The 25,448-nt window shown below is 40.6% G+C and overlaps 1 protein-coding gene across 1 annotated transcript in view; it reads left to right on the top strand.

The window, feature by feature from the left end:
• The window catches only part of GOLGA7 (golgin A7), a 123,767-nt gene that overhangs the window by 55,846 nt on the left and 42,473 nt on the right, over nucleotides 1-25,448 (top strand). Inside the window, exon 5 of the mRNA XM_053718127.1 lies at nucleotides 1,408-1,462. Coding sequence (XP_053574102.1) covers nucleotides 1,408-1,452 — 45 coding nt within the window. The 3' untranslated portion in view covers nucleotides 1,453-1,462. The remainder of the gene's footprint in view (nucleotides 1-1,407; nucleotides 1,463-25,448) is intronic.

The raw sequence follows: 25,448 nt of genomic DNA, 5'->3' as shown, positions 1-25,448 counted from the left end.
GTGGTATTTTCCAGAGTGCTGTAGTGCAGTGAAGGGCTCTTCTTGCAATACAGACCCAAACATTGAGGGCTCGATGATCTAAACTTAGCCAGATCAGACGTGGTTTTTCCCGACAATCCTCACAGGGGCTGCCCTGGTGGAATTATTGTAAAAAAAAAGTGGCAGTCCCTGCAAGTGGCAAGATGTCTCCTATTGAAAGTTATGGAGCTTGGTGGCTCCGTAGTCAAAGTTAGCGGTGATCAGTGGGCGCACTTAAAAAAATAAATCATGCAACCTATATAAATCACATTACGCTGCTTTCTGCGTAAAGCATCTTACAGTCGCCTATATTTTCGTATACATGTATTTTTCTATTAGGGTTATAAGTATTTTAAGTGCTTTGAGAAAAGCTCACCTTTTAGTTTACGACAAAAAACTGAGATTTGTAGTGTGAATATCTTTACAGAATTATGCTGGGATTGGACAATTTCATATACGCCAATGTTCAGCCCACTGTACAAAAAAAAACCCAAATACTCTTTGTATTTTTTACTTAAAAAAAACACAGAAATTTGTACTTATTTTTTTTGCACATCCAGTGTACTTCAATAACTATTTACGCTGTGCATATTTACTACCATTTATTCCTGTATAATTTACATACAAATTTTACGTTTTTTATTTATTTTTTTAATAAAATTTGTTACGATTTGTGATGCACCTTAACAATACAAATTTTTCCTGTGTATTTTTGTGTGAATGATTCAATTATTCGTTTTGTAAGATTTTTAAAATACAAATTTTATTGTGCTCATAACATACAAAAATTCAGTATGCGCCCCATGACGAGAGACCCTGTTTTCAGGGTAAAAAGTGGCTTTAGATAATTCCACCAGGGAAATAGAAATTCTCTTATAAAATTTGCGTTTGTTTGCAGGTTGGGTTACTTTGAATCAAAATGAGAATTTTACTTTAAAAGAATATTACTATTTTTGTAATTTCATATGTCAGAAGTTAAAAAATGCATTGCAAAAGTTAAATATAAAATAAATGTTTATCTGCGGTGGTTTTGCTACCAGGGATACACTCTTGCACTGGTTTAACAGTTATGAAATAGAATGTTGCAGGGTCAGCTAAAATATATAAAGGATGTGATACCAACATTTTCTAAAGTAAGAGGATCCTATATTATTGTTGTTGTTGTTGTTGTTATTATTATTATTATTATTATTATTATTATTATTATTATTATTATTATTATTATTATTATTATTATTATTATTATTATTATTATTATTATTATTATTATTATTATTATTATTATTATTATTATTATTATTATTATTATTATTATTATTATTTTATTATTTTTTTTGTTATCGGGTTCGTTCAAATGTGGCAGATTTCCTTTACATCCACCAATTTCAGATTGAGATCACCATTTATGAGGACAGAAGCCTAACTGGAAGATAGGACATCACAAGTAATCCATACATTTCTTCTCTATATACAATATTTAAATAGTGTTTTGTAGTCACACATGTCATATTTCTTAAGAAACCATTACACTTTAAAATACCTCTGTAGAATCAGTTGGGGCTCTACAAATAACTAATAATAATACACAAGGATCTTATAAAATAAAGTAAAATAGATTTCCATAGAGTATAAAATAGCTTTAAACTTTTATTGATTTTCTATGATTGATGTACCATTACTGTTTGTATTCTACATCATCCACAGTCCCATTTTCTTCTCTAGAGCAACAGAATGTGTTTGATTTTAATCCCCATGAAATGCATACACTATCTTCATTCTTTATTTTTAATCCATTTTCTCCCAACATACACACTATGTCCACTTCTGTTGCGGGGTCTTCTCATTAGTAGAGTTATGCAACACTTTTGAAGACTGTAACATTTGAATGTTTAAATAGCAGGATTTATATTTCACTGTTAATCCACACTCCAGGTAGTGTCGCCTGTTTTACGTATGTGCAGGTTATACCGTATTGTTTATTCAGGGAGTGTTTCTACCTACACCAAGATTGGAGATTCCCATACCACTTATACCCTTCATCTTTATGTCCAATTTTTATGTAGCCTTAGGCAGTGCTTCTTAAACTGGGGAGGTCTCTTAAAAATGTTAGGGGACCTTACAAGATTTGATTATATATGGTTTCTGTGTGGTGTGTGTGTGTGTGTATGTATGTATGTATGTATGTATGTATGTGTATATATATATATATATATATATATATATATATATATAAAATCTATCATTTTTTTTTTTTCTTCTTTCTTTTATACGGGAGTCTACAATCCATTACTCCTGGGAATTGCTCTTCCCTGTAACTAAGAAAACTAATAAAAACATTCCCTAAACAGACTCAACAGGAATTTGGCAAACTGTTGTATCTAACCCCAGCCTAGGGACAAATGGGTGAAATGGTGCACTCCTGTTGTTCACCATTTCACCCAACCTGACCACTCCATCCAAAACCTTAAAAAAACAAGATTATCAGAGGCAACTTCAGAAAACAAAACATGAAAATGATAATGCACTTCAACACTTTAAATGCTGACTGGATTCTTGACACATTATCAAAACTGTTTGAAATTGTCTTTCATATGGTCAATTACATTTCTTTCATGTAATTAGCAAGAGTCCATGAGCTAGTGACGTATGGGATATACATTCCTACCAGGAGGGGCAAAGTTTCCCAAACCTCAAAATGCCTATAAATACACCCCTCACCACACCCACAAATCAGTTTTACAAACTTTGCCTCCTATGGAGGTGGTGAAGTAAGTTTGTGCTAGATTCTACGTTGATATGCGCTCCGCAGCAGGTTGGAGCCCGGTTTTCCTCTCAGCGTGCAGTGAATGTCAGAGGGATGTGAAGAGAGTATTGCCTATTTGAATTCAATGACCTCCTTCTACGGGGTCTATTTCATAGGTTCTCTGTTATCGGTCGTAGAGATTCATCTCTTACCTCCCTTTTCAGATCGACGATATACTCTTATATATATATATACCATTACCTCTACTGATTTTCGTTTCAGTACTGGTTTGGCTTTCTACAACATGTAGATGAGTGTCCTGGGGTAAGTAAGTCTTATTTTCTGTGACACTCTAAGCTATGGTTGGGCACTTTTTTATAAAGTTCTAAATATATGTATTCAAACATTTATTTGCCTTGACTCAGGATGTTCAACATTCCTTATTTCAGACAGTCAGTTTAATTTTTTGGGATAATGCATATGAATCAATCAATTTTTTTCTTACCTTAAAATTTGACTTTTTCCCTGTGGGCTGTTAGGCTCGCGTGGGCTGAAAATGCTTCATTTTATTGCGTCATTCTTGGCGCAGACTTTTTTGGCGCAAATTTTTTTTTTCTGTTTCCGGCATCATACGTGTCTCCGGAAGTTGCGTCATTTTTGACGTTCTTTTGCGCCAAAAGTGTCGGCGTTCCGGATGTGGCGTCATTTTTGCCGCCAAAAGCATTTAGGCGCCAAATAATGTGGGCGTCTTTTTTGGCGCTAAAAAAATATGGGCGTCATTATTGTCTCCACATTATTTAAGTCTCATTATTTGCTTCTGGTTGCTAGAAGCTTGTTCACTGGCATTATTTCCCATTCCTGAAACTGTCATTTAAGGAATTTGATCAATTTTGCTTTATATGTTGTTTTTTCTATTACATATTGCAAGATGTCCCAGGTTGAAACTGAGTCAGAAGATACTTCTGGAAAATCGCTGCCTGGTGCTGGAGCTACCAAAGCTAAGTGTATCTGCTGTAAACTTACGGTATCTGTTCCTCCAGCTGTTGTTTGTACTGATTGTCATGACAAACTTGTTAATGCAGATAATATTTCCTTTAGTACTGTTACATTACCTGTTGCTGTTCCGTCAACATCTAATGCTCAGAGTGTTCCTGATAACATAAGAGATTTTGTTTCTAAATCCATTAAGAAGGCTATGTCTGTTATTCCTCCTTCTAGTAAACGTAAAAAGTCTTTTAAAACTTCTAATTTTTCATATGAATTTTTAAATGAACATCATCATTCTGATGATGGTTCTTCTGGTTCAGAGGATTCTGTCTCAGAGGTTGATGCTGATAAATCTTCATATTTGTTTAAAATGGAATTTATTCGTTCTTTACTTAAAGAAGTCCTAATTGCATTAGAAATTGAGGATTCTAGTCCTCTTGATACTAAATCTAAACGTTTAGATAAGGTTTTTAAATCTCCTGTAGTTATTCCAGAAGTTTTTCCTGTCCCTGATGCTATTTCTGAAGTAATTTCCAGGGAATGGAATAATTTGGGTAATTCATTTACTCCTTCTAAACGTTTTAAGCAATTATATCCTGTGCCATCTGACAGATTAGAGTTTTGGGACAAAATCCCTAAGGTTGATGGGGCTGTCTCTACTCTTGCTAAGCGTACTACTATTCCTACGGCAGATGGTACTTCCTTTAAGGATCCTTTAGATAGGAAAATTGAATCCTTTCTAAGAAAAGCTTACTTGTGTTCAGGTAATCTTCTTAGACCTGCTATCTTTAGCGGATGTTGCTGCAGCTTCAACTTTTTGGTTAGAAGCTTTAGCGCAACAAGTAACAGATCATAATTCTCATAGCATTATTAATCTTCTTCAACATGCTAATAATTTTATTTGTGATGCCATTTTTGATATCATTAGAGTTGATGTCAGGTATATGTCTCTAGCTATTTTAGCTAGAAGAGCTTTATGGCTTAAAACTTGGAATGCTGATATGTCTTCTAAGTCTACTCTGCTTTCCCTTTCTTTCCAGGGTAATAAATTATTTGGTTCTCAGTTGGATTCAATTATCTCAACTGTTACTGGAGGGAAAGGAACTTTTTTACCACAGGATAAAAAATCTAAAGGTAAATTTAGGTCTAATAATCGTTTTCGTTCCTTTCGTCACAACAAGGAACAAAAGCCTGATCCTTCATCCTCGGGAGCAGTATCAGTTTGGAAACCATCTCCAGTCTGGAATAAATCCAAGCCTTTTAGAAAACCTAAGCCAGCTCCTAAGTCCACATGAAGGTGCGGCCCTCATTCCAGCTCAGCTGGTAGGGGGCAGATTACGTTTTTTCAAAGAAATTTGGATCAATTCCGTTCACAATCTTTGGATTCAGAACATTGTTTCAGAAGGGTACAGAATTGGCTTCAAGATAAGGCCTCCTGCAAAGAGATTTTTTCTTTCCCGTGTCCCAGTAAACCCAGCGAAGGCTCAAGCATTTCTGAAATGTGTTTCAGATCTAGAGTTGGCTGGAGTAATTATGCCAGTTCCAGTTCTGGAACAGGGGCTGGGGTTTTATTCAAATCTCTTCATTGTACCAAAGAAGGAGAATTCCTTCAGACCAGTTCTGGATCTAAAAATATTGAATCGTTATGTAAGGATACCAACATTCAAAATGGTAACTGTAAGGACTATCCTGCCTTTTGTTCAGCAAGGGCATTATATGTCTACAATAGATTTACAGGATGCATATCTGCATATTCCGATTCATCCAGATCACTATCAGTTTCTGAGATTCTCTTTCCTAGACAAGCATTACCAGTTTGTGGCTCTGCCGTTTGGCCTAGCAACAGCTCCAAGAATTTTTACAAAGGTTCTCGGTGCCCTTCTGTCTGTAATCAGAGAACAGGGTATTGTGGTATTTCCTTATTTGGACGATATCTTGGTACTTGCTCAGTCTTCACATTTAGCAGAATCTCATACGAATCGACTTGTGTTGTTTCTTCAAGATCATGGTTGGAGGACCAATTTACCAAAAAGTTCATTGATTCCTCAGACAAGGGTAACCTTTTTAGGTTTCCAGATAGATTCAGTGTCCATGACTCTGTCTTTGACAGACAAGAGACGTCTAAAATTGATATCAGCTTGTCGAAACCTTCAGTCACAATCATTCCCTTCGGTAGCCTTATGCATGGAAATTCTAGGTCTTATGACTGCTGCATCGGACGCGATCCCCTTTGCTCGTTTTCACATGCGACCTCTTCAGCTCTGTATGCTGAACCAATGGTGCAGGGATTACACAAAGATATCTCAATTAATATCTTTAAAACCGATTGTACGACACTCTCTGTCATGGTGGACAGATCACCATCGTTTAGTTCAGGGGGCTTCTTTTGTTCTTCCGACCTGGACTGTAATTTCAACAGATGCAAGTCTTACACTTTGGGGAGCTGTGTGGGGGTCTCTGACAGCACAAGGGGTTTGGGAATCTCAGGAGGTGAGATTACCGATCAATATTTTGGAACTCCGTGCAATTTTCAGAGCTCTTCAGTCATGGCCTCTTCTAAAGAGAGAATCGTTCATTTGTTTTCAGACAGACAATGTCACAACTGTGGCATACATCAATCATCAAGGAGGGACTCACAGTCCTCTGGCTATGAAAGAAGTATCTCGAATTCTGGTTTGGGCGGAATCCAGCTCCTGTCTAGTTTCTGCGGTTCATATCCCAGGTATAGACAATTGGGAAGCGGATTATCTCAGTCGCCAAACGTTACATCCGGGCGAATGGTCTCTTCACCCAGAGGTATTTCTTCAGATTGTTCAAATGTGGGGACTTCCAGAAATAGATCTGATGGCCTCTCATCTAAACAAGAAACTTCCCAGGTATCTGTCCAGATCCAGGGATCCTCAAGCGGAAGCAGTGGATGCATTGTCACTTCCTTGGAAGTATCATCCTGCCTATATCTTTCCGCCTCTAGTTCTTCTTCTTCCAAGAGTAATCTCCAATATTCTGAAGGAATGCTCGTTTGTTCTGCTGGTGGCTCCAGCATGGCCTCACAGGTTTTGGTATGCGGATCTTGTCCGGATGGCCTCTTGCCAACCGTGGACTCTTCCGTTAAGACCAGACCTTCTGTCGCAAGGTCCTTTTTTCCATCAGGATCTCAAATCCTTAAATTTAAAGGTATGGAGATTGAACGCTTGATTCTCAGTCAAAGAGGTTTCTCTGACTCTGTGATTAATACTATGTTACAGGCTCGTAAATCCGTATCTAGGGAGATATATTATAGAGTCTGGAAGACTTATATTTCTTGGTGTCTTTCTCATCATTTTTCCTGGCATTCTTTTAGAATTCCGAGAATTTTACAGTTTCTTCAGGATGGTTTGGATAAAGGTTTGTCTGCAAGTTCCTTGAAAGGACAAATCTCTGCTCTTTCTGTTCTTTTTCACAGAAAGATTGCTAATCTTCCTGATATTCATTGTTTTGTACAATCTTTGGTTCGTATAAAACCTGTCATTAAGTCAATTTCTCCTCCTTGGAGTTTGAATTTGGTTCTGGGGGCTCTTCAAGCTCCTCCATTTGAACCTATGCATTCATTGGACATTAAATTACTTTCTTGGAAAGTTTTGTTCCTTTTGGCCATCTCTTCTGCCAGAAGAGTTTCTGAATTATCTGCTCTTTCTTGTGAGTCTCCTTTTCTGATTTTTCATCAGGATAAGGCGGTGTTGCGAACTTCTTTTAAATTTTTACCTAAGGTTGTGAATTCTAACAACATTAGTAGAGAAATTGTGGTTCCTTCATTATGTCCTAATCCTAAGAATTCTAAGGAGAAATCATTGCATTCTTTGGATGTAGTTAGAGCTTTGAAATATTATGTTGAAGCTACTAAAAAATTCCGAAAGACTTCTAGTCTATTTGTTATCTTTTCCGGTTCTAGGAAAGGTCAGAAGGCCTCTGCCATTTCTTTGGCATCTTGGTTGAAATCTTTAATTCATCATGCTTATGTCGAGTCGGGTAAAACTCAGCCTCAAAGGATTACAGCTCATTCTACTAGGTCAGTTTCTACTTCCTGGGCGTTTAGGAATGAAGCTTCGGTTGATCAGATTTGCAAAGCAGCAACTTGGTCTTCTTTGCATACTTTTACTAAATTCTACCATTTTGATGTGTTTTCTTCTTCTGAAGCAGTTTTTGGTAGAAAAGTACTTCAGGCAACTGTTTCAGTTTGAATCTTCTGCTTAGATTTTCAGTTTTTTTCTTTATAAGATTTAAACTTTATTTTTGGGTGTGGATTTTTTTCAGCGGAATTGGCTGTCTTTATTTTATCCCTCCCTCTCTAGTGACTCTTGCGTGGAAGATCCACATCTTGGGTAGTCATTATCCCATACGTCACTAGCTCATGGACTCTTGCTAATTACATGAAAGAAAACATAATTTATGTAAGAACTTACCTGATAAATTCATTTCTTTCATATTAGCAAGAGTCCATGAGGCCCACCCTTTTTTGTGGTGGTTATGATTTTTTTGTATAAAGCACAATTATTCCAATTCCTTATATTTATGCTTCGCACTTTTTTCTTATCACCCCACTTCTTGGCTATTCGTTAAACTGATTTGTGGGTGTGGTGAGGGGTGTATTTATAGGCATTTTGAGGTTCGGGAAACTTTGCCCCTCCTGGTAGGAATGTATATCCCATACGTCACTAGCTCATGGACTCTTGCTAATATGAAAGAAATGAATTTATCAGGTAAGTTCTTACATAAATTATGTTTTATATTCCACACTTCTTTCACTTAGGTAAGCTTATGTCTACACCTATGCAATTGTGTATGTGTGTGTGTATATATATATATACAGGGAGTGCAGAATTATTAGGCAAGTTGTATTTTTGAGGATTAATTTTATTATTGAACAACAACCATGTTCTCAATGAACCCAGAAAACTCATTAATATCAAAGCTGAATAGATTTGGAAGTAGTTTTTAGTTTGTTTTTAGTTATAGCTATTTTAGGGGGATATCTGTGTGTGCAGGTGACTATTACTGTGCATAATTATTAGGCAACTTAACAAAAAACAAATATATACCCATTTCAATTATTTATTTTTACCAGTGAAACCAATATAACATCTCAACATTCACAAATATACATTTCTGACATTCAAAAACAAAACAAAAACAAATCAGTGACCAATATAGCCACCTTTCTTTGCAAGGACACTCAAAAGCCTGCCATCCATGGATTCTGTCAGTGTTTTGATCTGTTCACCATCAACATTGCGTGCAGCAGCAACCACAGCCTCCCAGACACTGTTCAGAGAGGTGTACTGTTTTCCCTCCTTGTAAATCTCACATTTGATGATGGACCACAGGTTCTCAATGGGGTTCAGATCAGGTGAACAAGGAGGCCATGTCATTAGATTTTCTTCTTTTATACCCTTTCTTGCCAGCCACGCTGTGGAGTACTTGGACGCGTGTGATGGAGCATTGTCCTGCATGAAAATCATGTTTTTCTTGAAGGATGCAGACTTCTTCCTGCACCACTGCTTGAAGAAGGTGTCTTCCAGAAACTGGCAGTAGGACTGGGAGTTGAGCTTGACTCCATCCTCAACCCGAAAAGGCCCCACAAGCTCATCTTTGATGATACCAGCCCAAACCAGTACTCCACCTCCACCTTGCTGGCGTCTGAGTCGGACTGGAGCTCTCTGCCCTTTACCAATCCAGCCATGGGCCCATCCATCTGGCCCATCAAGACTCACTCTCATTTCATCAGTCCATAAAACCTTAGAAAAATCAGTCTTGAGATATTTCTTGGCCCAGTCTTGACGTTTCAGCTTGTGTGTCTTGTTCAGTGGTGGTCGTCTTTCAGCCTTTCTTACCTTGGCCATGGCTCTGAGTATTGCACACCTTGTGCTTTTGGGCACTCCAGTGATGTTGCAGCTCTGAAATATGGCCAAACTGGTGGCAAGTGGCATCTTGGCAGCTGCACGCTTGACTTTTCTCAGTTCATGGGCAGTTATTTTGCGCCTTGGTTTTTCCACACGCTTCTGGCGACCCTGTTGACTATTTTGAATGAAACGCTTGATTGTTCGATGATCACGCTTCAGAAGCTTTGCAATTTTAAGAGTGCTGCATCCCTCTGCAAGATATCTCACTATTTTTGACTTTTCTGAGCCTGTCAAGTCCTTCTTTTTACCCATTTTGCCAAAGGAAAGGAAGTTGCCTAATAATTATGCACACCTGATATAGGGTGTTGATGTCATTAGACCACACCCCTTCTCATTACAGAGATGCACATCACCTAATATGCTTAATTGGTAGTAGGCTTTTGAGCCTATACAGCTTGGAGTAAGACAACATGCATAAAGAGGATGATGTGGTCAAAATACTCATTTGCCTAATAATTCTGCACTCCCTGTATATATATATATATATATATATATATATATATATATATATATATATATATATATATATATATATATATATATATATATATATATAAATCCCCAGCACACTATAAAGTTCCAACCACCGTGCTGCTCTTCAAATCAAATAACAGTCATGCAGGTTTCAGGAAAAGCACTCCTCCGGATTTAAACAAACAAACATTTATTGGTATAAACGTTTTCGGGGTTGCCCCCGTCCTTAGATACAATATAAATTAAAGAATTCTACTCGCGACACTATAAACCATCTCACCCCATGGACATCTCTGCCAAAAGTGCTTGCAGAGCCACAGCATACCCCAGAAGCCTCTGCGCATGAGTGAAGGGCACTATGGATGCCTGCATAGGCCAAATGTCAAAGTTAAAAATGGAAATCAAAACAATACAGCACAACGTTGCAAAGATAACATATGCAGGCAACTAAAAATTGACACACACATACATGTGAAATACAATATAATAAGTGAGCTGGCTAAACTACAAATAGTAGAAAGGAAAAACTGATCAAGCAATCTTGGACCATAGTCATGTTTTTAAGTTATGTTGGTGAGCAAATGAAAACATGCACCAAAAGGACCAATTATAAATTGAATGTCAAGGAATGGAAGCTACTAGAACTAGTACAGTTAGTTAAATTAATAATGCATATGGCATAGCGAATAAAGAAAAATTATTGGACAGGCTAACCTTGCTCCATATCAGGCACAATTTCATGCATTCTATGCTAAATAATTTAAACTGAATTTATAAGGAACCAGTGTGGATCTAATGCGATATTGAACTGCTGAAGAAACAAGGCTAACCCTGTTACATAGATCAAAATAGTCTCATACAGACACATATTCAGAACAAAAAATATACATTAACAGATACTCAATCATATGTTAATATGCACATAGATATAATGCCATGATCCAATGCATCGGCATGTATAAATGACCCCAATGTGGTTAAAGGAAACATTGTAGGTCCAATTTAGCATTAAGACCTTTTTGGGGCCAAGGTGTCCAGAGTATGTATCCATTTACTCTTCCTCTGCAAGAGTATCCGACCCCTGTCACCCCCTCTCGTCAAGGGGGGAATGTGATCAATGATGACACATCTGATGTCTGCCACAGAATGCTGCATCTTGAAAAAAATGCCTCGCTACAGGCTGATCAGATGTCCCGGTACCCAAGGCTGATCTTATCCCAGAGCGATGGTTGGCCATCCTGGTGCATAGATCGTCTTGGGTTTTCCCAATGTAGAATAGCCCACAGGGACAGTGAAGCATATATACCACGTATTTCGTGGTGCAAGTGACCCTATGCTTGATTTCATATTTTTTATTTCTCCATGGATGTGTGAAGAATTTGCACTTTGAAAGTCCACTGCAGGTAATGCACCCACTACAACGGTAACAGACATTTCTCTTGTTAAGTGTATCCAGTCCACGGATCATCCATTACTTGTGGGATATTCTCCTTCCCAACAGGAAGTTGCAAGAGGATCACCCACAGCAGAGCTGCTATATAGCTCCTCCCCTCACTGCCATATCCAGTCATTCTCTTGCAACTCTCAACTAAGATGGAGGTCGTAAGAGGACTGTGGTGTTTTATACTTAGTTTATTTCTTCAATCAAAAGTTTGTTATTTTTAAATGGTACCGGAGTGTACTGTTTCTCAGGCAGTATTTAGAAGAAGAATCTGCCTGCGTTTTCTATGATCTTAGCAGAAGTAACTAAGATCCTTTGCTGTTCTCACATATTCTGAGGAGTGAGGTAACTTCAGAGGGGGAATAGCGTGCAGGTTTTCCTGTAATAAGGTATGTGCAGTTAAAATATTTTTCTAGGGATGGAATTTGCTAGAAAATGCTGCTGATACCGAAGTAATGTAAGTAAAGCCTTAAATGCAGTGATAGCGACTGGTATCAGGCTTATTAATAGAGATACATACTCTTATAAAAGTGTATTTTAAAACGTTTGCTGGCATGTTTAATAGTTTTTTACATATGTTTGGTGATAAAACTTATTGGGGCCTAGTTTTTTCCACATGGCTGGCTTGAATTTTGCCTAGAAACAGTTCCCTGAGGCTTCCCACTGTTGTAATATGAGTGGGAGGGGCCTATTTTGGCGTTTTTTTTGCACAGCAAAAATTAGACACAGACATCCAGCTTCTTCCTGCAGACCACAGTGGACTTAAAGGATGCCTACCTTCACATGGTAGCTGCAATGGACATAGTGCCATTTGCGCGCCTGCATCTCAGACCGCTGCAATTATGCATGCTAAGTCAGTGGAATGGGGATTACTCAGATTTGTCCCCTCTACTAAATCTGGATCAAGAGACCAGAGATTCTCTTCTCTGGTGGCTTTCTCGGGTCCATCTGTCCAAGGGTATGACCTTTTCGCAGGCCAGATTGGACGATTATAACAACAGATGCCAGCCTTCTAGGTTGGGGCGCAGTCTGGAACTCCCTGAAGGCTCAGGGATCGTGGACTCAGGAGGAGAAACTCCTCCCAATAAATATTCTGGAGTTAAGAGCAATATTCAAGGCTCTTCTAGCTTGGTCTCAGTTAGCAACACTGAGGTTCATCAGATTTCAGTCGGACAACATCACGACTGTGGCTTACATCAACCATCAAGGGGGAACCTGGAGTTCCCTAGTGATGTTAGAAGTCTCAAAGATAATTCGCTGGGCAGAGTCTCACTCTTGCCACCTGTCAGCGATCCACATCCCAGGCGTAGAAAACTGGGAGGCGGATTTTCTAAGTCGTCAGACTTTTCATCCGGGGGAGTGGGAACTCCATCCGGAGGTGTTTGCTCAACTGGTCCATCGTTGGGGCAAACCAGAACTGGATCTCATGGCGTCTCGCCAGAACGCCAAGCTTCCTTGTTACGGATCCAGGTCCAGGGACCCGGGAGCAACGCTGATAGATGCTCTAGCAGCTCCTTGGTTCTTCGACCTGGCCTATGTGTTTCCACCGTTTCCTCTGCTCCCTCGACTGATTGCCAAAATCAAACAGGAGAGAGCATCTGTGATTCTGATAGCGCCTGCGTGGCCACGCAGGACCTGGTATGCAGACCTAGTGGACATGTCATCTCTTCCACCGTGGACTCTGCCTCTGAGGCAGGACCTTCTAATACAAGGTCCTTTCAATCATCCAAATCTAATTTCTCTGAGACTGACTGCATGGAGATTGAACGCTTGATTCTATCAAGGCGTGGCTTCTCCGAGTCAGTCATTGATACCTTAATACAGGCTCGGAAGCCTGTCACCAGGAAAATCTACCATAAGATATGGCGTAAATATCTTTATTGGTGTGAATCCAAGAGTTACTCATGGAGTAAGGTTAGGATTCCTAGGATATTGTCCTTTCTCCAAGAGGGTTTGGACAAAGGCTTATCAGCTAGTTCTTTAAAAGGACAGATCTCTGCTCTGTCTATTCTTTTGCACAAGCGTCTGGCAGAAGTTCCAGACGTCCAGGCATTTTGTCAGGCTTTGGTTAGGATTAAGCCTGTGTTTAAAACTGTTGCTCCCCCGTGGAGCTTAAACTTGGTTCTTAAAGTTCTTCAGGGAGTTCCGTTTGAACCCCTTCATTCCATTGATATTAAACTTTTATCTTGGAAAGTTCTGTTTTTGATGGCTATTTCCTTGACTCGAAGAGTCTCTGAGTTATCTGCCTTACATTGTGATTCTTCTTATCTGATTTTTCATTCAGACAAGGTAGTTCTGCGTACCAAACCTGGGTATTTACCTAAGGTGGTTTCTAACAGGAATATCAATCAAGAGATTGTTGTTCCATCATTGTGTCCTAATCCTTCTTCAAAGAAGGAACGTCTTTTGCATAATCTGGACGTAGTCCGTGCCTTGAAGTTTTACTTACAGGCTACTAAAGATTTTCGTCAAACATCTGCCCTGTTTGTTGTTTACTCTGGACAGAGGAGAGGTCAAAAAGCTTCTGCAACCTCTCTCTCCTTTTGGCTTCGGAGCATAATACGCTTAGCCTATGAGACTGCTGGACAGCAGCCCCCTGAAAGGATTACAGCTCATTCTACTAGAGCTGTGGCTTCCACCTGGGCCTTTAAAAATGAGGCCTCTGTTGAACAGATTTGCAAGGCTGCGACTTGGTCTTCGCTTCACACCTTTTCAAAATTTTACAAATTTGACACTTTTGCTTCTTCGGAGGCTGTTTTTGGGAGAGAGGTTCTACAGGCAGTGGTTCCTGCCTTGTCCCTCCCATCATCCGTGTACTTTAGCTTTGGTATTGGTATCCCACAAGTAATGGATGATCCGTGGACTGGATACACTTAAGAGAAAACATAATTTATGCTTACCTGATAAATTTATTTCTCTTGTAGTGTATCCAGTCCACGGCCCGCCCTGTCCTTTTAAGGCAGGTCTAAATTTTAATTAAACTACAGTCACCACTGCACCCTATGGTTTCTCCTTTCTCGTCTTGTTTCGGTCGAATGACTGGATATGGCAGTGAGGGGAGGAGCTATATAGCAGCTCTGCTGTGGGTGATCCTCTTGCAACTTCCTGTTGGGAAGGAGAATATCCCACAAGTAATGGATGATCCGTGGACTGGATACACTACAAGAGAAATAAATTTATCAGGTAAGCATAAATTATGTTTTCTATTGATGCCCAACCATGTTCTGGTTACATAGTTAGGTCTGAAATCAGCACGCAAAAGCAGATCCTTAATTGATCCGCCCCTCCGTTAGCCAATCATCGGGGTTCCATGTTATTGAAAGGCAATGTTCTGTCTGTGGTAAGAATGTCCCAATTCTTTTGCATGATGCCTGGAAGTTCCAGTGTTTCAAAATTAAACTCTGTAGAGAAGGCCAACCTTTCCAGTGGTTGCTTAGCTTTCTTTGTCAATGCCTCTGATTGATCCATATCCTTGCAGGTAATTAAAGCCGGATTCAGCTTTGCCGCTTTGTAACCTCTTTCCGCAAACTTTGAATACATATCCTCAAGCTGTAATAGTTTGGTGTCATTGTTGGTATTATTCCTCACCACCCGCTTGAACTGTGACATGGGAAGAGATTTTTTAAGACTGGGAGGATGACCACTAGTGGCGTCCAGTATGGAGTTCCGATCTGTGGTCTTGCTGAATAGTGTTGTGGTCAAACCAGATCCTGATCTGGTAATCCTCAGGTCCAAGAAGTCTACACTCACATCGCTTGATGTCATCTTGAATTTTAAATATTAATTTTCGTGGTTCAACAGATTGAACCAGGACTTCAAATCATCTGTTGACTCACGCCAGATCATAAACAGGTCATCGATGTAACGCTTGAATAGGAGTATCCTTGGATCATGGAAAAGTACAGTTTCCTCCTCTTCAAATAGTGCCATATATAAGTTGGCATAGGATGGGGCCACATTGGATCCCATTGCAGTGCCTGAGGTTTGTAAATAATAATCCAACTCAACTGTACTGGAGACAAAATTTCAGAACTATTGAAAATATCCGTATGTTGGACCGCCAACTGAAACATTATTGGAACTACTGAAATTTTGTCTCCAAAACAGGAGGAAACTGTACTTTTTCCATGATCCAAGGATACTCCTATTCAAACGTTACATCGATGACCTGTTTATCATTTGGTGTGGGTCAACAGATGATTTGGAGTCCTGGTTCAATCTGTTGAACCACGAAAATTAATATTTAAAATTCAAGATGACATCAAGCGATGTGAGTGTAGACTTCTTGGACCTGAGGATTACCAGATCAGGATCTGGTTTGACCACAACACTGTTCAGCAAGACCACAGATTGGAACTCCATACTGGAGGCCACTAGTTGTCATCCTCCCAGTCTTAAATCTCTTCCCATGTCACAGTTCAAGGAGGTGGCGAGGCATAATACCAACAATGACACCAAACTATTACAGCTTGATGATATGTATTCAAAGTTTGCGGAAAGAGGTTACAAAGCGGCCCAGCTGAATCCGGCTTTAATTACCTGCAAGGATATGGATCAATCAGAGGCATTGACAAAGAAAGCTAAGCAACCACTGGGAAGGTTGGTCTTCTCTACAGAGTTTAATTTTAAAACATTGGAACTTCCAGGCATCATGCAAAAGAATTGGGACATTCTTATCACAGACAGAACATTGCCTTTCAATAACATGGAACCCCTGATGATTGACTACCGGAGGGGCCGATCAATTAAGGATCTGCTTTTACGTGCTGATTTCAGACCTAGCTATGTAACCAGAACATGGTTGGGCACCAATAGAAATGGCTGTTATCGTTGTAGTGGGTGTATTACCTGCAGTGAACTTTCACAGTGCAAATTCTTCACACATCCATGGAGAAATAAAAAATATGAAATCAAGCATAGGGTCACTTGCACCACGAAATACGTGGTATATATGCTTCACTGTCCCTGTGGGCTATTCTACATTGGGAAAACCCAAGATGATCTATGCACCAGGATGGCCAACCATCGCTCTGGGATAAGATCAGCCTTGGGTACCGGGACATCTGATCAGCCTGTAGTGAGGCATTTTCTCAAGATGCAGCATTCTGTGGCAGATATCAGATGTGTCGTCATTGATCACATTCCCCCCCCTTGACGAGAGGGGATGACAGGGGTTGGATACTCTTGCAGAGGGAGAGTAAATGGATACATACTCTGGACACCTTGGCCCCAAAAGGTCTTAATGTTAAATTGGACCCACAATGTTTCATTTAACCATTTTGGGGTAATTTATACATGCGGATGCATTAGATCATGGCATTATATATATGTGCATATTAACATATGATTGAGTATCTGTTAATGTATATTTTTTGTTCTGAATATGTGTCTGTTTGAGACTATTTGGATCTGACTATGTAACAGGGTTAGCCTAGTTGCTTCAGCAGTTCAATATCGCATTAGATCCACACTGGTTCCTTATAAATTCAGTTTAAATTATTTAGCATAGATTGCATGAAATTGTGTCTGATATGGAGCAAGTTTAGCCTGTCAAAAAAAAATTATTTTTTTTTTTCTTATTCGCTATGCCATATGCATTATTAATTTAACTAACTGTACTAGTTCTAGTAGCTTCCATTTCTTGACATTCAATTTATAATTGGTCCTTTTGGTGCATGTTTTCATTTGCTCACCAACATAACTTAAATACATGACTATGGTCCAAGATTGCTTGATCAGTTTTTCCTTTCTACTATTTGTAGTTTAGCCAGCTCACTTATTATATTGTATTTCACATGTATGTGTGTGTCAATTTTCAGTTGCCTGCATATGTTCTCTTTATCTTTGCAACGTTGTGCTGTATTGTTTTGATTCCATTTTTAACTTTGACATTTGGCCTATGCAGGCATCCATAGTGCCCTTCACTCATGCGCAGAGGCTGCTGGGGGATGCTGTGGTTCTGCAAGCACTTTTGGCAGAGATGTCCATGGGGTGAGAGGGTTTATAGTGTGGTGAGTAGAATTGTTTCATTTATATTGTATCTGAGGACAGGGGAAACCCCGAAAAAGTTTATACCAATAAATGTTTGTTTAAATCCGGAGTGCTTTTCCTGAAACCTGCATGACTGGATATAAAAAGTCTACACACCCCTGTTAAAATGTCAGGTTTCTGTGATGTAAAAAAATGAGACAAAGATAAATCATTTCAGAACTTTTTCCACCTTTAATGTGACCTATAAACTGTACAACTCAATTGAAAAACAAACTGAAATCTTTTAGGTAAAGGGAAATAAAAAAACTAAAATAATATGGTTGCATAAGTGTGAACACCCTTAAACTAATACTTTATTGAAGCACATTTTGATTTTATTACAGCACTCAGTCTTTTTGGGTATGAAGTTTTTCAACATGGCACATCTTGACTTGACAAGGTTTGCCCACTCTTCTTTGCGAAAACACTCCAAATCTGTCAGATTGTGAGGAAATTTCTTGTGCACAGCCCACTTAAGCTTACCCCACAGATTTTGAATTGGATTCAGGTCTGGGCTCTGGCTGGGCCATTTCAAAACTTTAATATTCTTCTGGTGAAGCCATTCCTTTGTTGATTTGCATGTATGCTTTGGGTCGTCATGCTGAAAGATGAAGTTCCTCTTCATTTTCAGCTTTCTAGCAGAAGCCTGAAGGTTTTGTGCCAATATTGTCTGGTATTTGGAACTGTTCATTATTCCCTCTACCTTGACTAAGGGCCCAGTTCCAGCTGAAGAGAAACAGCCCCAAAGCATGATGCGGACACCACCATGCTTCACTGTGGGTATGGTGTTCTTTTGGTGATATGCAGTGTTTTTGCGCCAAATATATCTTTTGGAATTATGGCCAAAAAGTTCAACTTTGGTTTCAACAGACCTGAACACCTTTTGCAACAGGCTTTTGGGAATCTTCAGATGTGTTTTTGCAAAATTTAGCCGGGCTTGGATGTTTTTTTTCTTCTACTAGATACGACGAGTCCACGGATTCATCCTTGTGGGATATTATCCTCCTGCTAACAGGAAGTGGCAAAGAGCACCACAGCAGAGCTGTATATATAGCTCCTCCCTTCTCTCCACCCCCAGTCATTCTCTTTGCCTATACTAGTAATAGGAAGAGGTAAAGTGAAAGAGGTGTTAAAATGATAGTTTTTATTTTCTTCAAGCAAGACTTTATTTTAAATGGTACTGGTGAGTACTATTTTTCCTCAGGCAGCAGATGGAAGATTTCTGCCTGGAGGTTGATGATCTTAGCAGTTGTCACTAAGATCCAGATGAGTTCCCACAGAATGGCTGAGGAGTACTATAGAAGCTTCAGTGTGGGGAACGTTTTTCATGCTACAAGCATTGAGTTATGTTCAGTCATTTATTTCTGGAGAGACTGTGATATTTCAGAACAGGCTGACATAGTTCCCCTTGAGGGAAGGGGTAAGCAGTAATCCTATAAATAAGAAGAGGTATTACTGGAGACCTGTGTATGAATGATTATGGGCTAAATGCAGCAAATGATGGCAGCATGGTTAGACACTGGGGCAGCATAACGTTTTATTGCACAAACGGTTTTATATTCACTGTTGCTGAGCATTGTACTGGGGTTTTTTCACATGGCTTAATTTTCATTTGGGATACTAAAACCCACATGGCTAGTTTCTATACCGCTTCCTTGCGGTATTTTAGGCTGAGAGACATCGCATATGATGGGCGGGGCCTAATTTTCGCGCCTCAGATGCGTAGTTGATCTTCACAAGAAGGCAGCAAACTTCAGCTTCGGTTGGGCCCAAACTGAGACATAGGCTAACGGAGTCATAGTGAGACTTGTCAGACCCCTGAGGGCAGGTAGGCGCCACAGCAGAGCTGTGGCGAGGTGCAGGGGGTTGTTAATTTATTTTTTTAGAACGTTTTGGGAATAACGTTTTTCTTATAGGGGGTTAATTTGTCCCTTAATTGTGGTGCAATATTAGGCTACAATATAAGGTAGATATATGCTAAAATTGTGAGCGTTATAGCATTTTAAAGCAGATTTCTCCTACATTGGTGTGTCCGGTCCACGGCTTCATCCTTACTTGTGGGATATTCTCTTCCCTTACAGGAAATGGCAAAGAGACACACAGCAAAAGCTGTCCATATAGCCCCCCCTCTGGCTCCGCCCCCCAGTCATTCTCTTTGCCGCTCTGAACAAGTAGCATCTCCACGGGGATGGTAAAGAGTTTGTGGTGTTAGTTGTAGTTTTTATTTCTTCTATCAAGAGTTTGTTATTTTAAAATAATGCCGGTTTGTACTATTTACTCTACAACAGAAAGTGATGAAGATTTCTGTTAAAAGAGGAGTATGATTTTAGCACCAGTAACTAAAATCCATTGCTGTTCCCACGCAGGACTGTTGAAACCAGAGAACTTCAGTTGGGGGGAACAGTTTGCAGACTTATCTGCTTCAGGTATGCCCAGTCTCTTTTCTAACAAGACCCAGTATTGCTAGAAGACTGTCATTTTTCCCTTATGGGACCGGTAAGCCATTTTCTTAAACTCGGTAACAGAATTAAGGCTGATAAATTGGGCTCTATGCTGGTTGACACTTTTGTGGGCTAAATCGATTAGTTTTTTATCATATTATATGACAATTGGAGTGTTTTTTGTGAATTTGAAACACTTTTGGGAACGTTTATTTGCGCCTGGCAGTTGTTTAGACGCCTAATCTAGTCAGAAAGGCCCCTTCACTCTGGTAATGCAGAGGGAGGAGGCCTCATTTTCGCGCCTCAGTTGCGCAGTTACTTCCATAGGCAGTGCATGCAGCTTCATGTGAGAGGGTCCTGTAGCTGAGAAAAGGACTCAGGGAGGCTTAATTCTGTATCAAATCACCCCTAAGGAAGGTAAAAGCCGCAGCAAAGTCTGTGGCAGTGACTGTAGTGTGTTTTAAACCGGTAAATTGAACTATTGGCTCCGATTTGCTCATTTCTGGGTTTAGAGACTTGAAATTTGGTGTGCAATACTTTCAAAGCATTAAGACACTGGGGTGTAATTTTCAGAAAGATCGGATATTTCTTTGATAGTTTTTTGAACATTCAGAAATAAAGTGTGCTCTTTTTATTATTTAAAGAGACAGTAACGGTTTTGTTTAAAATTGTTTTTATTGCATTAATAGCCTGCCTTAATCTGTCTAACATGTCTGTACCTTCAGATAGCATATGTTCTGTGTGTATGGAGGCCAAGGTGGTTCCCCCTTTAAATGTATGTGCAAATTGTGCCATGGCGTCCAAACAAAGTAAGGACAGTACTGTCACATTTAATAAGGTTGCCCAAGATGATTCTTCTAATGAAGGTAGTGGGGATAGTTCATCATCCTCTCCTTCTGTGTCAACACCAGTTTTGCCCGCGCAGGTGATACCTAGTACATCTAGCGCGCCAATGCTTGTTACTATGCAACAATTAACAGCAGTAATGGATAATTCTATAGCAGCCCTTTTATCCAAACTGCCAGCATTTCCTAGAAAGCGTGATTGCTCAGTTTTAAATACAGAGGATGAGCAAGTAGGCGCTGACGATAATATATCCGTTATACCCTCACATCAATCTGAGTTGGCAGTGAGGGAGGGTCTGTCTGAGGGAGAAATTTCTGACTCAGGAAAAATTTCTCAGCAGGCAGAACCTGATATCGTGGCATTTAAATTTAAGCTAGAACATCTCCGCGCCCTGCTTAAGGAGGTGCTAGCTACTCTTGATGATTGTGATTCTTTGGTGATTCCAGAGAAGTTGTGCAAAATGGACAAATTCTTAGAGGTCCCAGTGCACGCTGATGCTTTTCCGATACCCAAGAGGGTGGCGGACATAGTGACTAAGGAATGGGAGAAGCCAGGTGTACCTTTTGTTCCCCCTCCTATATTTAAGAAAATGTTCCCCATTGTTGACCCCAGAAGGGATGCATGGCAAACGGTCCCTAAGGTAGAGGGGGCAGTTTCAACGCTAGCTAAGCGCACAACTATTCCTATAGAGGACAGTTGCGCTTTCAAAGATCCTATGGATAAAAAATTGGAAGGATTGCTTAAAAAGATTTTTGTTCAGCAAGGTTTCCTTCTTCAACCAATTTCGTGCATTATTCCTGTCACCACGGCGGCGTCTTTTTGGTTCGACGAACTAGAAAATTCGCTCCAAAAGGAGACTCCATATGATGAAGTCATGGACAGAATTCACGCACTAAAGTTGGCTAATTCCTTTATTTTGGATGCCGCTTTTCAATTGGCTAAATTAGCGGCGAAAAATTCAGGTTTTGCAATAGTGGCGCGCAGGGCGCTTTGGCTAAAATCTTGGTCGGCAGATGTGTCGTCCAAAACAAAATTACTTAATATTCCTTTCAAAGGTAAGACCCTTTTTGGGCCAGAATTGAAGGAGATTATTTCAGATATCACTGGGAGAAAGGGCCATGCCCTCCCACAGGATAGGCCTTTCAAGGCTAAGAATAAGTCTAATTTTCGTTCCTTTCGCAATTTCAGGAACGGACCGGCTTCTAACTCTGCAACCTCTAGACAAGAGGGTAACACTTCCCAGCCTAAACCAGCATGGAAACCATTGCAAGGCTGGAACAAGGGAAAACAGGCCAAAAAGCCTGCTGCTGCTACCAAGACAGCATGAAGGGGTAGCCCCCGATCCGGGACCGGATCTTGTAGGGGGCAGACTTTTTCTCTTTGCTCGGGCTTGGGCAAGAGATGTTCTGGACCCCTGGGCACTAGAAATTGTTTCTCAGGGGTATCTTCTAGAGTTCAAGGAACTTCCTCCAAGGGGAAGGTTCCACATGTCTCGCTTATCTTCAGACCAGATAAAGAGACAGGCATTCTTACGTTGCGTAGAAGACCTATTAAAGATGGGAGTGATACAACCAGTTCCAATAGCGGAACAAGGACTGGGTTTTTACTCAAACCTGTTTGTAGTTCCCAAAAAAGAGTGAACTTTCAGGCCAATTCTGGATTTAAAAATTCTAAACAAATTCCTCAGAGTTCCATCATTCAAAATGGAAACCATTCGGACGATTTTACCGTCAATCCAGGAGGGTCAATATATGACTATCGTGGACTTAAAGGATGCGTACCTGCATATTCCTATCCACAAAGATCATTATCAGTTCCTGAGGTTCGCCTTTCTGGACAAACATTACCAGTTCGTGGCTCTTCCGTTCGGTTTAGCCACCGCTCCCAGAATTTTCACAAAGGTGCTAGGGTCCCTTCTAGTGGTCCTAAGGCCGAGGGGCATTGCTGTAGCACCTTACCTAGACGACATTCTAATCAAAGCGTCGTCCCTTTCCAAAGCAAGGGCTCATACATTGTTTTAGCCTTTCTCAGGTCTCACGGGTGGAAGGTGAACATAGAAAAGAGTTCCCTGTCCCCGTCCACAAGGGTTCCTTTTCTGGGAACAATAATAGATTCTGTGGAAATTAAGATTTTCCTGACAGAGGTCAGAAAGTTAAAACTTCTAAAAGCTTGTCGAGTTCTTCAATCTATTCCTCAGCCTTCCATAGCTCAGTGCATGGAAGTAATAGGACTAATGGTTGCAGCAATGGACGTGGTTCCTTTTGCTCGAATTCATTTGACCATTGCAACTGTGCATGCTCAAACAGTGGAATGGGGATTATGCAGACTTGTCTCCCCAGATTCAAGTAGACAAGGTAACCAGAGACTCACTCCTCTGGTGGTTGACTCAGGATCACCTGTCTCAGGGAATGAGTTTCCGCAGACCAGAGTGGGTCATTGTCACGACCGACGCCAGCCTCTTGGGCTGGGGCGCGGTCTGGGACTCTCTGAAAGCTCAGGGTCTATGGTCTCGGGAAGAGTCTCTTCTCCCGATAAACATTTTGGAACTGAGAGCGATATTCAATGCGCTCCTGGCTTGGCCTCAACTAGCGAAGGCCAGATTCATAAGATTTCAGTCAGACAACATGACGACTGTAGCGTACATCAATCATCAGGGGGGAACAAAGAGTTCCTTAGCGATGAGAGAGGTATCCAAGATCATGAAATGGGCGGAGGATCACTCCTGCCATTTATCTGCAATTCACATCCCAGGAGTAGACAACTGGGAGGCGGATTATTTGAGTCGGCAGACTTTCCATCCGGGGGAGTGGGAACTTCACCCGGAGGTCTTTGCCCAGTTAACTCAACTATGGGGCACTCCAGATATGGATCTGATGGCGTCTCGTCAGAACTCCAAGGTTCCTCGCTACGGGTCCAGATCCAGGGATCCCAAGGCGACACTAGTGGATGCATTGGTGGCGCCCCGGTCGTTCAATCTGGCTTATGTGTTTCCACCGTTCCCTCTCCTTCCCAGGCTTGTAGCCAGGATCTGCATGGCCACGCAGGACTTGGTATGCAGACCTGGTGAATATGTCATCGGCTCCACCATGGAAGCTACCTTTTGAGGCAGGATCTTCTAGTACAAGGTCCATTCGAACATCCAAATCTAGTCTCTCTGCAACTGACTGCTTGGAAATTGAACGCTTGATTCTATCTAAGCGTGGGTTTTCAGATTCGGTTATAGATACTCTGGTTCAAGCCAGAAAACCGGTGACTAGGAAAATTTACCATAAGATATGGCAAAAATATATCCGTTGGTGCGAATCCAAGGGATTCTCTTGGAGTAAAATTAAAATTCCTAGAATACTTTCCTTTCTCCAAGAGGGTTTGGATAAAGGTTTGTCAGCTAGTTCTTTAAAAGGACAGATATCTGCTCTGTCTGTTTTGTTGCACAAACGTCTGGCAGCCGTGCCAGATGTACAGGTGTTTGTACAGGCGTTAGTCAGAATCAAGCCTGTCTACAGACCTTTGACTCCTCCATGGAGTCTAAATTTAGTTCTTTCAGTTCTTCAAGGGGTTCCGTTTGAACCCTTACATTCCATAGATATTAAGTTACTATCTTGGAAAGTTCTGTTTTTGGTTGCTATTTCTTCTGCTAGAAGAGTTTCTGAACTGTCTGCTTTGCAGTGTACTTCACCCTATCTGGTATTCCATACAGATAAGGTAGTTTTACGTACCAAGCCTGGTTTTCTTCCAAAGGTGGTTTCCAACAGGAATATTAACCAGGAAATAGTTGTTCCTTCTCTGTGTCCGAATCCAGTTTCGAAGAAGGAACGTTTGTTACACAACCTAGATGTGGTCCGTGCTTTAAAATTCTATTTAGAAGCGACAAAGGATTTCAGACAGGCATCATCCTTGTTTGTCGTTTATTCTGGTAAGAGGAGAGGGCAGAAAGCTACTGCTACCTCTCTTTCCTTTTGGCTAAAAAGCATCATCCGATTGGCTTATGAGACTGCCGGACGGCAGCCTCCTGAACGAATTACAGCTCACTCTACTAGAGCTGTGGCTTCCACATGGGCCTTCAAGAATGAGGCTTCTGTTGATCAGATCTGTAAGGCAGCGACTTGGTCTTCTCTGCATACTTTTGCCAAATTTTACAAATTCGATACTTATGCTTCTTCGGAGGCTGTTTTTGGGAGAAAGGTTTTGCAAGCCGTGGTGCCTTCCGTTTAGGTTACCTGACTTGTTCCCTCCCTTCATCCGTGTCCTAAAGCTTTGGCATTGGTTCCCACAAGTAAGGATGAAGCCGTGGACCGGACACACCAATGTAGGAGAAAACAGAATTTATGTTTACCTGATAAATTTCTTTCTCCTACGGTGTGTCCGGTCCACGGCCCGCCCTGTCTTTTAGTCAGGTTTAAAATTTTTATTTCTATACACTACAGTCACCACGGCACCCTATGGTTTCTCCTTTTTCTCCTAACCGTCGGTCGAATGACTGGGGGGTGGAGCCAGAGGGGGGGCTATATGGACAGCTTTTGCTGTGTGTCTCT

Source organism: Bombina bombina, chromosome 6, assembly GCF_027579735.1.
Source record: "Bombina bombina isolate aBomBom1 chromosome 6, aBomBom1.pri, whole genome shotgun sequence".
NCBI lineage: Eukaryota > Metazoa > Chordata > Amphibia > Anura > Bombinatoridae > Bombina > Bombina bombina.
Note: the sequence above shows the minus strand (reverse complement) of the source record. Positions and strands in the feature narration are given on the sequence as shown.